The 15,929-nt window shown below is 38.9% G+C and overlaps 2 protein-coding genes across 9 annotated transcripts in view; one reads left to right on the forward strand and one right to left on the reverse strand.

Annotated features, from left to right (window-relative positions):
- NAA35 (N-alpha-acetyltransferase 35, NatC auxiliary subunit) overlaps positions 1 to 1,993 on the forward strand; it is a 39,153-nt gene extending 37,160 nt beyond the window's left edge. For all 5 annotated transcript variants that reach the window (XM_065860449.2, XM_065860450.2, XM_071802408.1 and 2 more), the window contains 3 exons: positions 39 to 161; positions 991 to 1,071; positions 1,704 to 1,993. In XM_065860449.2, coding sequence (XP_065716521.1) covers positions 39 to 161; positions 991 to 1,071; positions 1,704 to 1,763 — 264 coding nt within the window. In that variant the 3' untranslated portion in view covers positions 1,764 to 1,993. The remainder of the gene's footprint in view (positions 1 to 38; positions 162 to 990; positions 1,072 to 1,703) is intronic.
- A 1,794-nt stretch (positions 1,994 to 3,787) lies between these two features.
- GOLM1 (golgi membrane protein 1) overlaps positions 3,788 to 15,929 on the reverse strand; it is a 34,807-nt gene continuing 22,665 nt past the window's right edge. For all 4 annotated transcript variants that reach the window (XM_065861325.2, XM_065861327.2, XM_065861326.2 and 1 more), the window contains 4 exons: positions 12,829 to 12,967; positions 9,889 to 10,018; positions 8,931 to 9,209; positions 3,788 to 6,435 (listed from right to left, as the gene is read on the reverse strand). In XM_065861325.2, coding sequence (XP_065717397.1) covers positions 6,371 to 6,435; positions 8,931 to 9,209; positions 9,889 to 10,018; positions 12,829 to 12,967 — 613 coding nt within the window. In that variant the 3' untranslated portion in view covers positions 3,788 to 6,370. The remainder of the gene's footprint in view (positions 6,436 to 8,930; positions 9,210 to 9,888; positions 10,019 to 12,828; positions 12,968 to 15,929) is intronic.

Genomic DNA, 15,929 nt, shown 5'->3' on the forward strand with positions numbered 1-15,929 from the left:
ATTTTAATATGTATTTATGTATGTCTGTAACACACCAGGAAATGTCTGATTTGAATAAGTACAGCCCACCTCCTCAGTCATCAGATCTCTACATGGCAGCTAGCAAACACTTCCAGCAAGCTAAAATGATTCTTGAGAATATTCCTAATCCAGACTATGAGGTAAGACTGGAATACTGGGAAGAGGAGTATTTGCTTATAGGAGAATAACTTTGTTTTCAGCTGCATCTCCTTGAAATCCAAAGTGTACTTTGTCAAAATGCTGAGCAAAGCTGAGAGCTTCAATTCAGGAGTTAACAGGGGAGGGTGGTGGCATCTTACACAGTGGCTTGTTTTAGTGCATTAGGTAACATAATCAGGGTTGTGCTCACTGTTCCAAAACATCTCCCTTCTGTGTGGCTTACATGCTTGATAGCAACTTAGTTCCTTCTTGCATGTTGTCTTCTGGCCCTGTTATAAAAGCTTATCAATTCTAACAAGAAGGTGTCACATGCCTGTCTTGCTCAGCTGGAATCTGGTAATTCGCAAGTACTCCTGAAAGGTGGGAAAATAGGTTTGAATGTTTTCAGGCTGAAAAGAGGATTGAGTCTCGTGCTTGTTTCCTGCAGTAGTTTGATAAATGAATTTCCTGCTCTCGTTATCCCACAGTGTTGGGGGTAGATACCTGGAGTCTGTCTAAACCTCTATTTAGGTTAGTGCCTCAGAACTTGCCATAGTTTGACAATTTTTGAACTTAAGCATGGAGAGCAGTGGTTTCTGTGGTCTGTTGAATAAAAAAGTGACTCTTAAAATCAATCCTCCCTTCATTAAATTTCATTAGTCCAGCTGTTACACTTGAAAGCAAATCCAAAATGCCCTCATCTCTATTATTAAACTGATAATGTAAGAGACTGCTGTATTGTTAGAGTATGTGAACATTTGAGTGTTACTTTTAAAATTACTTTGAGGTCATATGCTTTCACTTGAAAACTTGTTGCTGCTTTCGATTTAGGTGAGTCGAATTTTAAAGGTTGCTAAACCCAATATTGTGGTCATGAAGCTGCTGGCAGGAGGCCACAAAAAAGACTCTAAGGTAAGAAAATGCCAGTTGATTTGAATGTGAAATTTACTATTACACGCAGTGCTACCACAGATCTCTTACAGCTGAATGAGCAGGTTCAGGCCACAGTTACTCTAACTCTTGAAAAAACTGGGAAAGTAACTTAATCCATTTTTCCCTTGGAAATAGTTTGTTGCAGTTATTTAAATATGGAAAACTCTTGTTTCTAAATGTTTTGGAAAAAAATTGGGAATTGCGTGAGGGATAACGTACAAGTACAGGTGTTCCTCAAGAGCAGGAAGAAGGAATTGGTAGCAGCATCTCAGCAGCTTGTGCGAACACCCGTGGGAGAGAGCTGGCTGCCAGGACAGCGGGTGCCACGTGGGTCACAGGCAGGAGGTGGCCTTCAGACGTGCTGCTGAAGAGGCACACTGGAGAGGCACACCAGCACCCTACAGCTTTGTGCCCATCACTACTGAAGGATGACTGGTGTATCCAGAAGTGGGTCAAAATGTTTTTCAGATAGTAATTTAAGGAGCTAGGATTATTTTTCTTCAATCTTTTGCTGCTTAAAAGTCTTTTCCTTCTATCTGCAGGGTACCCCTTATTTTGAGATTAAATTCAATAGGTACTGCTGTGTAATGTTTAAAATATTTTCTTTCTAGGTTCCTCCAGAATTTGACTTCTCCCCTCATAAATATTTTCCAGTTGTGAAGCTTGTTTGAAAGGCAAGAGATTATTGTTAGGATACCTGAAACATACAGATACCAGCTGTAGGATGGAATATCTAGTGCTGCACCCAGACTAAGAGGAATCTCCAGGGTAAAAGTACCTTTACGTGGAATATTTTAGTCTGCTTTCTTTTACGTGATCTGAATGATAACTGCTGTTTAAGTGGTTTGCATGGTTTTACAGGTGAAACAGATTTTAATAAATTCTATTATTGAAAAACGTACCTGAATTATTTACACATTTTTATCATAAATCACATTCATAAATGAGCTCTGACAGAAAGTGGTGGTTTGGGGATTTAATAACATTTGGGACTGAACAAAAATAAAACAGAAAAGCCTCATGTCTTCTACGCACAGCTGAGCTACTGACATTTGGCTTTGAACAAAGCCACTTGGAGAGATTGTGAGTTTCTGTATATTTTTCACTTTGTTGCATCAAATTTGCTCACTTTGCAAGTAGAGAGACTGAATTCTTTTCTTGCCAAGTCCTGCAAGCTAAAACAATATAGAAATTGAGAGCAGGTAGAAACTAGTCATTTATTTCCTCCTGCACAGAATTTAGTGACTTTTAGGAGGTATTTTGTCTCAGATATAGAAGGCCTTGAAGACAGTGAGCAGTGAAGTAAGTTACTTCTAGTTGCAGTTTGTTCCTTGCCAAACAGGAGAAGCCCCAAACCTACTCTTTCTTTCCTGGAACAGTTCTTCCTCCTGCATATGTGAAATAAGAGGTTAGCTGTTGTGTTGATCAACCTTCTGTCACAAGAGGGAAAAAAAGTTTAAGAATCATAGAACATCAGGTTGGAAGGGACCACAAGGATTATTTGGTCCAATCCTTGTCAAAAGCACAATCTGTACAAGATGGCTCAGCACCCTGTCCAGTTGAATCTTAGAAGTGTCCAGTGTTGAGGAATCCACCACTTCCTGAGGAGATTATTCCAGTGGCTGATTGTTCTCATTGTGAAAAATTTCCCTCGTGTCCAGTCAGAATCTCCCCAGGAATAACTTGTACCCATTAACCCTCATCTTTTCCACGTGGCTTCTTGTAAAAAGGGAGTCTCCATCTTCTTTGTAGCTACCCTTTAAATACTGGAATGTGATGTTGAGGTCTCCCCTAAGCTGTCTTTTCTCAAGGCTGAACAAGCCCAGTTCTCTCAGCTTTCCCTCATATGGTGGCTTCCCTGTCCTTTGATCATCTATCTTTGTGGCCCTCCTCTGGACCCTCTCCAGCCTGTCCTCATCTTTTTGTAAAGCAGGGACTGAAACTGAACACAAAGGTGACTTATCTTTGATAAACCATACTGCCAAGTCCTACCATAAAGACAAATCCTCCAGGTTTCACTGTGTTGGACAAGACAGTTCTTCCTTTTGGTGCAAAGCAGCTTTCTCCATAGTGAGGAGTTTGTAACTCCTTCACCAAGAAAGACATTTGTTTGTGTTTCTCCTAATATATAGTTGTACTGTGGAATAATACCACTTCAACTCAGCAGCACTGCTGAACTAGAGCTGAAAAACAGTGAAGAAAGTCTAAAGTGGAACACCAGCTTGCCTGCAAGCAATTCACAGTTTCTTGAAATAAGCAGGAGCACTGCCCTGAAGACATAACGTTTCCTCACTTGGCTGCATACCATTTTACATGGTGACTTATCACTATTAAAACACTTTAATACTTCTCTGTAGTTGTCAAAGGAATGAAAATCCTAGAAAGTGTAGTTGTAAAGACGGCAAATTGGTTCTAGTGCAAGGCACTGAGAATTCTTCTGGCTTTTGCTGCCTTCTTGTAAACAATCACAAAATTCTTTCCTGTCTTAGAAAATGTTGAACAACATGACAGCAGGCCAAGGACAGCCTTTGGTATTTCTCCAACAGAAGCAGCAAGTATAAAAGAAACCCATGTTCCACATGATTTATAGAACAAAAAACCAATAAAACCAAAACAAACCCCACACAACAGGAACAATCACCTTTCCCATTTTCATTAACATTAGAAGTGGATGAACTATACAGAATAAGTTAAATACACAGGAAGATTATTTTTATTTTAAAATGTTTATCTAAAATCTATCAGGCTTAGTCTTTAAAAACCAAGGACAAGTGTTATTTTATCCCCAAGATCATTACAGCAAAGGAACCTTCCCTGCCTCATGCAACTAAAAATCATAGTGATAGACAACACTACATAATGTAAACCGTAATTCCAAATGAATCTATTGTTTTGTTCAACTAAAAGTCCTTTAGTTTTAAAACTCTATATAGCAGATATACAGACAAGCCCCTTGTCTACTAGAAATCTACCACTCTAGTTACATTCCTGTAGCATTTGAAGCCATTGAGAATAAGGTTGTATTCCTTTATGCTTTGGAGCAGCAGGTTTTCTGACCCCCTCCTGTCAGGTCTAACAAGTGTGTTCAGTACAAAGGTGGTCTTGTTCATGGAGAGGACAAGATCTACCTGGCTAGTGAGAAACCCAGTCAGGTTTGGGTACTGTATAGAAATATAGGCAAAACAATCCATTTTAAAAGAATTCTCTAGCAATATATTAATTACCTTAAGAATTTTGTTTGGGATTTTACCAGGATCAAGTTAAAGCCATTCATTCAACCTGAATACAATGTTTCACTGTACATTTTATATAACATATGCTCTTCAACAATCACTATTAAATTCCTGATAAATTCCTCACCTATAAAACTGTTCGCAGATTAAGTAAATCCTAAGAAAATACACCTTTTACTCAAGAATAGAGGTAAACATTTTGATGTTAAAACATACCATTATTTGAAAAAAAAAAAACAACAAAAACTTAATAGCCCAAGTTTCCCAATACACATCAGTTAGAAGGGATGCTTATACCTCCTTTTCTCTCCTGGTTACAAGCGTTCGTTTTCCCTGTTATACTGACCAGCAGCCCAGACCAGTTAAGTCCAATTTAAGTAAAAGACACAGGGCAACCAAGAGCTCAATAATGGAAGTCACATGGAAACCACATACATTCTCAGAAGAATTCAAGTTACACATGGCAAGTCTGTCAGTGATCAGTCTTTAGGCTTAATAGGCACCATGTGACTTGAGCTCTGCCTCTCGCTCTGACAACTAATGCTCTCTTCATACACAAGCATATTTAGGCATCTTAAGGTACAGGAGCTGTAAAGTAGTACACTGAGGAATGAGACACCACAAAATTTGTTACAAAATGAAGTGCATTAAAGACAAAGCCAAGACAAATTAGTATTTTCTTAAGTGAAATTGCTAGTTGGGAAGTTAGCTGTATCCACCAACAGAGGTGTGTTCACACTCACAAAGATTGCTCCAAACACAGGGGTCAGTCTTGAGAACAGATATGAATACAACCTTAAAAACAGCTGGGTACATGTACACACCATGCAGGCTGGACTGCAGTTAAGGGTGCCTTAGTGGTAGTAGAGAGTACTTCTAGGTTATCACAAGTAAACTAGTTTCTAGTTTACATTCAACAAGTTTCAGAAAAGACAAAGACTACAGAACATTAACAACATGAAGCAACTTCCTTAACATTATGCATAACACGGGACTTCACAACAACTACAGTTTCCCCTGTGGGAGACATTGAGAAGTCTGGTAAATGCACGGTCTGGTTTACCTTCTTCAAAAGCTTAGCAGAGAAGATGAGTCACTTCGAGTAGCTGAGATGATTGCTGCTCTACAAGGTGAGAATGTGCCTTTCGACTTTTTAGCAGAAGATAGTGGCTGGGTGGAGTAAAGGGTAGTTGTAGTGCACCATTTCAGATGGGTTTTGTCACAAAAAGTTTAGGAGTTTGAATTTTTATACTCTGAATGTGTATAAGTTAGCCATAACTGAACCATACCATAGTACTGATCTTGTGAACAGCAGTCCAACAAAGCTTTCAGAAAAATCTTCCTGCTAATCTCTTAAGAAGACACTATTGTCGGAATCTTTTTTTTCTAAAAAAAAAAAAAAATAAAAGCTAAGAGCACAACCAGGACAGTGTTTCAGCCTGGTTACAGATAGTGTAAGCTAGCAATTTCATTTAGGAGGCCCAGGAGAATGTATCATACTGTGTAATATCTGAGGACCACAATCATGGTTTCTGAGTCTTATCTACATAGCAGTAAAAAGGTGCCAGAAGAGGCACAACTGCAGCATGGGCCATTTTTCATCCTTCTCATGGTTTCTCAAGGTAACTTAGCTCCTCTTAAAAATAGGCTGGGGACTTCCCTACTGCATTGCTCAGGAAAGAGATCCATCCTTGGTAGTGGAGTCTTTCTCATCTACCACCAGTCCACACATATTACAGTATGACTCTGCAAGTTGGCAAACTTCAAAGTTACTACACTTATTGCTAGTTAGTGTCAATTTTATAATTGGTAGGAAGGAGAGAGTCATTGCAGAAGTAAAGATGCTTTAAAACAAGCCTCCAGAGATTTAAGATTATTTTTTTCACCACTGAAACAGTACTGAAACTTCACAAGAAAATACCACTTCATTTGGGCACTTATTGAAGCCTTGAGAAGATAATCAAAACATTATCAGATCACTTTGCTCTTATCATTGCTGCAATTATATGAAGAGGTGACTAAGTTGCATCATTAATCTAATTTCTTCACAACCTCTGTCGTTCTTCACCATGCTCCAATACGTGGTTCTTTGTATCTTCAGAGTTTTGATCTAATTAGGAAAAAAAAAAAAGGTACAAAAATCTCTTAAGAGGCAGAAGTGACAGCTCTTCATCTAGAAAACAAATCTAGAACACAGCAGGAGACATTCTGAAAGGACTGTTAAGTACTGTATAGTAAAGCTACAGATACTGCCCCTTCCCACCACATATTAAACGGTGGCTTCAGTGATGCTTTCAAGAAAATAGGTCACACTGTCAACATGAGGGAAAGCTCAAAGAAAAAAGGGAAATTAGCTAGCTATGTCTGCTACAGGATACCATGCAAAACATAAGCTTAAAATTTTCAGCATGTGGTACTGATGACAGGTTAAATCTTTTTTTATTATTATTTATTTCTTTTTTCGCTTTTCCATTTTCAATCCCTGCAAGCGCTGCTTGCGTGTCTGTTTCTGATTCAGCTTCATTCTTATCTACATTGTAATCAACATCCTTGTTCTGGTTCAATGCTTCATGTTCCTGTTTGTCTAGAAAAACATTAAAAATAATACGTTTTATGGTATACCTTAATGTCATCTGCACATGAAACAGTTACTGTAACAATGTTCAACAGAATTTACTTCACTGCTGAATGAACTGCTGTTTAGAGTAGGTTTTCATACTATTTTTCGATTTGGACTGTTAAACTTCAGAGCAGGTGTTGCTGTAAATCTTTTCTAAAGAACTAGATAAAAGACAGAAACTTCTGGGATTTTGAAAGTGTAATAATATTCTGCCAGCATTCAGATGGACAAAAAGCAAAAGCATTGAAGAATTTCAGAACACATTAAAGGACAGCCTAAGGAAGAGTAAAACCTGAAGCCAATGCTGAAAACTTGACTATGGTGTTGCTTTTAAATGTATTGCCACCACCACTAAAACATCTTGTCTTCCCTGCTTCTTGTTTTAGTTTGTCCATCAAGCAGAAAGCTGTGACCATAGCATAAAAAAGTATTTTATGCTAACTTGACACAAAAGTGCTTTGAGATATTTTCTTCACCGAGTCATACTCATCTCAAGCAACTTTTATGACTATCTTAAGATTTCTCTCAAACCTAAATGGAAGCATTATTTCTGATTGCCAAACTACTACTCTTATTTTTCAGTTAACTAGGTAGGAAAGAACATAACAGCATAGAGGTATAAGCAGATGCAGTTAAGAGAGACCAGAGCCTCTGGTTCAGACCATTCTCAAGCCAAGCCCTCTTATTAGTAACTGGCTTAGAAACAGGCTTGAAAATTTTTTGCCTTATGTTGTCCATGTTCAGACCACCACATCAAACAGATTTTTACAGTTACAGACCCAAAGGTCTCAAACTTATTTTAAAATAAGCTTTTATTGAAAGAGAAGATGCTCAGAAATGTGGAAGAACTCTTTCTCTACCTTAGGCTCCTTCAGCTACAAGGAACCTATGCAGTAAGGTATGGTATTTTTGTTGAACAATCAAGCTTGAAGAACATCCTACCAGTCCTTCCAGCTCACAGAAACCCTGACCTTTCCCAGGCTACATGACAGAGCTTTAACCTGCATAATTTCAGTGATTTTTTTACCTAATCTTTCTGCTATTGATTTCCATTAAAACAGAAGCAGTTCAGGTAACTTGTATTCACATCTCTTCAGGGGCAGCCTGCTCTGGCCAGCATCTTTTTGGAACAGTTGGGAAAAACCTGCTCTAGCAATGCAGATGAGATTATTTATCCCTGCCAAGTTATCAACAGTGTTAACAATCACTCATGATTCTATGAATGCATTTACTAGAAAAGCATAAACAGCACTTTTGTGGGCATTATTTCCTGCTCTGACTGTCTTAAGGCTGCTTCTTGATTACTCTGAGCTAGTAGGTCCACCTGAGACCAAGTTCCTCGAGACAGTCAGAGGGATGTCTAGGTTCTGGTCATGTTTAGGCACAACATCAATATTCTGCTGCTCAGTGCTGTAGAGACATGAGGTTCTGGGTCACATGTGGCTGATGCCACAAACTGGCACCTTTGCAATTTCTGATATGCAACTTTGCAGACTCACAATAATGAACTTCAGATACCTGAAGTCTTAAGGTTGAGCTTGACTCATGCTAGCTTATTTTGAAATAGGGACAGCTAGCATTTACACACTGACGCTGCAAAACATCAATACCTCTCATCAGTGCTTTGGATGGTTAATGCCTCATCCTTTGCAAATGCATCAGATTCTTATAAAGCTGCAACACCAAAAAGTAGGGCTCATCTCCCCAAATGCCTTGTACAGCCAGTGGAGAGAGAGACTGGAATGCTACCACGGTGATGCAGAGGAACCCAGCCTGGCAGCTCCATGCTGCACAAACAAAAGCCTCCAGCTTTACCCATGTCTGTAGCAGACTGCTGGGGACTGACTACCCTTCTGCATCTCACACTAAGCTTTACAAAACCTCATACTGAGTCCGTCCAGCTGCCACCACTGTTGCAGAAACCGTGCTCTACTCCACACTTCTATTTCTTTACTGTTCTTAACAGTACATGACATGCTACCAACCAGGCTTTCCAGGGGGTGAGTCATCCTGCTTAGCATTGTAGTTTAGGAGCTGCTCCCTCTCAATTTCCTCGCTGGCAGCTTGCTCTGCTGCCAGCTGTAGTGCATCTTGCCCTGCCATCTGTTTCCCATCTTCAGATTGATTCAGCTCCACCTCTGACATCTCCTTATGACCCTCAGCAACCTTGAGTGAATCCTGTGGGTTTTTCAGGTCACTTGAAAGCTTCTCCTCTTCTGCCTTAGGCTCTTGTTTTCTGATGTCAGTTGGGCCCTTTATTATTTCTGTGAACAATAAAAATGATTCTGAGTAAAAAACCTAATGCCTTTCAGTGGTGGCACATGGTAAAAGCCTTCAATAAATACTTCTTTATCCTTGTCATTCAATTCTTGTTTTATCTGTGAAAGAGTATCTTCCAACTACATCAGTTCCAAAGAGAAATAAGATATCCCATGTTTTTGCTATCAGGAACAGCTAAAGAATGAGATTTGTAGAGTCTACTGTGACATTGTTTACTGTCAACAGATTCACACTTCTACCTACTTAGAATTTTGGTATGTGCAGTTAATAAATTAGGCAGGTGAAACAAGCAGTTTAAATAAAAAATTCAGTGTGCTATGTAAGCATCAAGTTTCTGTGTTTTACTTCTTGTTACTAACTCCATAGGGAGGACTAGCAGGCTAGATGTGCCAAACTTAGTAAGAAAGTAAATTTTAAATGTGCTTGCAGATCATTTCTTCCAAAAGCAGGGTATTAAATGATGAATATGACTACAGAATTGTAAATATTTGTATTCTCCTTTACATATAACATGTCAATTACGAAAAAACCGAGCCAGTAGGAATGCTGATAATAGTTCAGTCTACTGGTGTCACTTCTTCCATCGTAATCTTGTGTACAAAGATGTTTTTTAAATGCTTGATTAAACATTCTTAACTAGTAAGATAGTGATTTTCATCTCACCTTTAGCCTCCATCAGGTCTACCTTTTTTACTGTAGGTGCTGCGTCAGGTATATCTTCATTGGGTTTCTGCTGTTCCAAGTTAGCCTGCTTCATCTCGGTTTGCTTCAAGGCTGGCAGTTGAATATCGACCTATATAAAGTCAATGTACATAGACAGGCATTGGCCTATATAACCAATAGATTTTGGAAGGGAATTAAAAATCGGGTAAGAATTCAGTAGGGGAAAAACAATCCTAACACACTGTGAAATATTTGGACTGAAATAAGGTGATGGAAGTACCACACAATCTTGAGTGTGCAGTGATGTTTCTATATAACAACACAAAACACTGGGAGAATTTAACACACCATCTTCAGATCTAATCGCAGCTGTCGAAGAGATTACTGTTCTTGGTTAGCACTTCACAAGAACCACTACCTATTATTCTCCAAGGGTCACAGAACTGTAACACCACACATTGCTCCACTGTTGCCTTGCTATCGTGTCAGAGTCAACAGAGCAGTAAACAGATGGCATTAACTACTGTTAGTAATCTACGGGGACAGGTAAACTGGGTTTCGGCATAATAAGACTTCAATTAAGGAAGCCTGTACAAAACTCTTCTAAAACTATGTTGAATGCAGGATTAAGAGATGAAAAATCAACAAACCAGACAAGAATATCTGTTTAATGTGATGGAGCTTACTTAAGAATGTATTAAATACTGGTACTAGACTGCTCTCAGCATCTGGCCTGCTGGAGGATTAATGACTAAGATGTACACTGCCTTGAAGATCTTTCAATTTAGCAATTAAAATTCTATGTACAACTTTTACTCATATTAGCACTTAATTTGCTGAGAGCTATGTCAATTCAGTGCACACAAACACTAAACATTAGATGTTCCTGGAACCCACGTTGTGCTGTACCAGCTTTGGTGGAAAAAAAAAGAGACTGTTATAAAACTGTTTGTTCTATGGGGATTTTTTGGTTGGGTTTTTGTTTTGTTTAAAAATAATATCAAAAGACACAGAGGAACAACAAGCATACAGACATGTGGAGATGTAAATCTTTTTATAGCTGGTACCATACAAACGAATAGGAAACCTTATGGTATGGAAAGTCGTATGGTCAACAGAAAGTCTGTTACAATTTCTGGTAAGACCATAGCTACCCATTGTTCTAAGCAGGTTAATAAAACACTAGGTTGTCTCCAGTCTTCATGCAATTATTTGGAAAATGTCTGCAGAAAGAAGCCGTTAAATAACCAAGAAGCCAAAGTTGTAGAGGATTTGTAGGACATAATTACTTGGCTGTTTTGAAAATGTTTAAGCTCAGTCAAAGCCAGGCAGAGCTCAAGACTTTGGGTCAACACCATGAAGTCCAACATCAACAACAAATAATCTAGCATTAACTCTTCTAAAAGCTTGAGAAGCCATTATTACCAGACTACTTGGTTATTGCAGTACGGATATTCAGAAGAACTCCACCTTCCGTCATTAAAATAAAAATGCTGTATTTAAAAATGCTTCTGTTTTACAAATAATTCAGCCTCTTGAGGTCACTCTCTACAGCTGAAATCATCAGAAACTGAACATAATACCATTTTTCACTTTTTCCTGGGCATGAATTCTTCTGTAAAAATACAGAACGTTCACTTAATAGCAAGAAATTATCTCTTAACTAAATGTGCAAAAGCCCCTAAGTTATATTACCTTAAATTTCTAGCTCTGTCATTTTTAAGGACAGTGTCAAATAAATTAAAATGGTGCATGCTGAAAATTTAAGTTGAAGTGGTTGTATAAAAAGATAATAATTGGAACTCAACTGAAAAGTATACATTGTTCTTTAAAATACAGAGCTGTAAGAAAACCTGCATATTTACCACACAACACTCCATCTTCTTCCTCTGTTTTATTTTAACTCTGATCTTTCCATTACATAAGCATTACAGCTTACACTAAAAACGCTGGGTAAAAACAGAGATTTCCTCAGGGTCACCTTGCATTAACGATAAATAACCCAGCATTTGCAGAAGCAAAATGTTGGAATCATTGTGCAAATGAACAACTGAGAAGGTTGCAGCCTGACATACACAACATCGTCACAAATACTAGGGAACACAAGAAGACAGAATTTATTTAGGCTGTAGCTATATTAGTGGTTATTTCATCTGCAGACTAAACGGAGAACAGGGAACCTGCCCTGCCCTGCCTAACCTACTGCCTGCTTTGAGTAAAGATGGTCTCCAGCTATGGGACTTGCTGCAGGAGACCGAAATTGTCCTGCAGGGGGGCTTCACCCAAACTCCTCAGGTGCCTTCTGGGATTATTTCCCTTCAAAATTGGAAATGGTAAAAAGCAAACACTCAGACCGCAAAACAAAACAAAACTTTCTGGTGCAAGTAATTGCAATGAAACTGTGCTCCAAAGCCATGCTAGAAATTGAGTTGGCCACCCCTCTAGTATGGTTTTCCCCACGTCAACTTTCCAAATAGTATTTTTACATCTTGACATTAAACAAGATACATGTGTGTGACAAACAAATTATCATCTCCAAATAATGGGCTTTTTATTTACTTACTACTATATATTTACTATTACTATTATTTTTCCTCAACACACAAAGCAACTAAGTCCTTTAACGAAGTCAAAGGAGCAGTGAGCCAAAGCTCAGCAGTGTTAAATATACTTTAATGGGCTCTACACCACTCCCAGCATCACCTCTCAAATTCTGCCCATCTCAGAAACACAGTGATTAGGAGTCTCCTGTAGGATCTTCGCCTTGATCTGTCCTTGGAATCGCTCCATTTCCCATAGATCAGAAACATTCAACAAATGTGAGAAAAGCAGTGCAAAACTTCAGGAGATGGGCTAATGCTAGTTGAAGACAGCAGAAAGGTAGAAAACGCCTTAAGAATTGCAAAGAAAAATATTCTTAAGAAACTATCCAAACCGTACCTGGCCATTTTTTTTTGAATCTTCTGATAAGTCTTTGTTTTCTTGGATTTGTGCTACATCACCACCCTTTTTTGCAAGCTCATCTATCCTTTCTTCACATTGTTCTTTTATTTCTTTCATCTGATTGATGCACTGTGACCTGAAGAAAACATGACCAAGTGAGCAGTTGTTAACTTTCATCCACACTCTTCTAAAATGTTCTTTTGTAAAATGATTTTTTTTAAATTTTATTATTTTCTTAGTTCTATTACCTGTGCTTACATTTGACAACTCAATAAGAAAAACTGGGGTGTTAATCTAAGTGTTCAGGACAAACTTGTGGTGCAGGCGGTCCAAGTTCTAACGGAAGAAATTAATTTAGACTGCTTTAATTAGACCAGTTCAACAAGCTGGGTGAATTTTCTTGTCTTTTGCTAACAAGTTTCAGTTAAGTCAAAATAAATGTTGATCCTTGAAGCCTTTCTTAGTATGGAAACAGAAATACAGATGTATGCCTTGATCCAACTGTAACAGGGATGAGCAGCGGTGGGTCTGAGTGGATCCTGATGAGAAATGCATCATGCTAGAGGAAAATGTGGTGAAAAATCATCATCGTGGTCAGCACTCCCTGCACTGTAGAGCGTGCCCAAGGAACAGCCTTGGTGGAGGACCACCCTGCTTCTCTTCCCTGCTGGACCCGGAAACAAAGGAGTCTGTTAAGGTTTTTTTAACTCTTTTTGTCTTTCTCCCCTTTGTTTTTTTCCCCACTCCAAGGTAACATTTGAGTTCAATGTATACCACCAGATACAGACCCTGAAAACAAATCTTTCTGCATGCAAAGCCTCCCTCACCTCCTGTGAGCAACAAAATGGTCAAAATACTGCAAGTTTTACCTCCTCCTCACTAAGACAGAAGGGGGATTAATTTCTGTGCCTGGCTTTCGCAGAATGTTAATAACCCCTGTGTTACAGCAGATCCTTCAGACAGGCATGTTCTAGTTTCTCAAGCTGCTAAAAAGGTACTACCGAATCCAAGGAATTCTCAGGGCACGTGCCCTCTATGACAGCCAGACACTAGTTTTTGTTGCACTTTCACTCTTCTCCACCCACACCTCCCTTTTTAAAAGCAAATATCTGTTCTGTAGCTCACATCCAGAAAGGAAGAGAAATGATAGACAGATATGCTATGAACTGGCAAATTAATTACCTTTGTGAACTGACAAATTAATTACCTTTATTACCATTTGTTCTTGAGAAGGCTTTATTCTGAAGTCTGTTTTTGCTAATGCTACTAAATGGAAGAATCATCAAAATAGAAAGTGCTTCATAAGTTGGTGAATATCAGAGACAATAAAACAACATTAGGTTTGAGTTACGCACCCATTCACTAATTTCTAGGAAATAAAAGAACATCAGAATTGCCTGCACTTCAGTTTGCAAGCTTGAGAAAGATGCAGTATACAGAAAACCTGAAGTTGGAGACAGAGCAACCTTTCATAAATGCTCTTTCATCCCACATTGTGCATGAAAATAAAGTTATTATCTGTGTCAAATCCTCATAATTTTTAATTTTTTATGTGTGAAGGAATTCCCTTCTTGTAAAAGTGCTTTCTGGAGATTTTAATACTTATGCATACAACTTCTGAAGCACAAGAACAGCACTAGTTTCTCCACCTCATCCCATCGCTATGACACACTTCAAATGGGCAAAAACAGTGCTCTTAAATTCAGTCTCCATGTGTGTTTCCACTCTTACAAGGTCACACAGAGTTAGTTTCTGCAATAAACAGCTCACCTACACACACACAAAGAAGCTCAAGTTATACCCTCCCCAACTGTTCCCAGGGCCATCACAGGAGCCATCAGCCCATCCAAGGCCCATGTCCATGAGCCCAAAGGAGCACAGAAGCACAAGGGCAACAAGAAGCCTAAATTGCAGACTTGGAATAAGAACCAGTGTCCAGACCACCTCAGAGTCCCAGGGCTGTCCCAGGTCAGAGTCAGCCTCCATCTCAGGAGTGAAACCCATAAAGATGAGTCAGCAGGACCAAAATGTCACCAGACCTGGGCAGGGGACACATGATGGGATGCAGGTGTAGAACAGGTCAGGATTGCACAGGAGTTATTATAGGACCAAAGGCTGGGAAAGGGATGGATCTCTACCAGGAACAAGCACAAGAAGAGAGACACATAGGGGGATTAAGAGTTGGTGGCATGTAAACAGTCAGCTCTTGCTGAACAAGCTCTACTGCAAGCAGGCAGCACTGGGCACCATGTGCACCAAGGGTATCTCCCTAAGTCGACTGCTGAGGAACATGCACTCCTTTTGCAGATTATAGCAGAAAACTCATGTAAATCCTAACCAAGCTTGCTCCAAAAAAATGCTAAGATGAAAATTCAAGACTTGGGCATGAGAAAAACAATTCTTTTTGTGCCTTCAAAGTTAACAAATTTTGTTCTTATGCTTTCCACACACACAGCTGATTTTATCACTGTACCTCCCGGTGCAACATCTGATTGTTTAAAAAGAGTGATTTACGATGTGTGCAGTTAAAAAAAGGCATTTGACTTCTGTCACCTTTTAATAACATTTTCAATTATATGATAATACTCTCTCTTCATCTCTCCACTGGACAAAGTGTACTTGACACATAAGGTGCAAAACTGTCACCCATGCAACTCCAAGTCAAAGGAGGAAACACTGGCATAGCACAAAAGCAGGTCTAGTGCCCCCTCCTGCCAAGGTTTACTAAGGATGAACAGAGATGAACACATTGTTTTACTCCTAATATTTGAGGGGAGGGAGGAAGACAGATTAAAAATAACATTTTGAGTGTTTCTAGTAATACTTGTTTTTCTAGGCCCATAACCACGTTGGGAAAAGGTTATTTGTAAGCATTTAAAATGACACTATTCAGTAAGCATTCAGTAACAGCAAAGAGGAAGGTGTGTAACCAAGTACAATCAGTCTGTTTCTACCGACTACCAGAACACAACGCAAAGTTAGTAATGTTAATTACTACAACAGTGCAATATTAATGTTCCAACATCTCCCCTAAAGGTATGCAACAAGTAACAATTAAAAAAATATATTTATGTATGCTCCTGCTAGAATTGTATGAA

The sequence above is a fragment of the Patagioenas fasciata genome, chromosome Z (assembly GCF_037038585.1).
Source record: "Patagioenas fasciata isolate bPatFas1 chromosome Z, bPatFas1.hap1, whole genome shotgun sequence".
Classification (NCBI taxonomy): Eukaryota; Metazoa; Chordata; class Aves; order Columbiformes; family Columbidae; genus Patagioenas; species Patagioenas fasciata.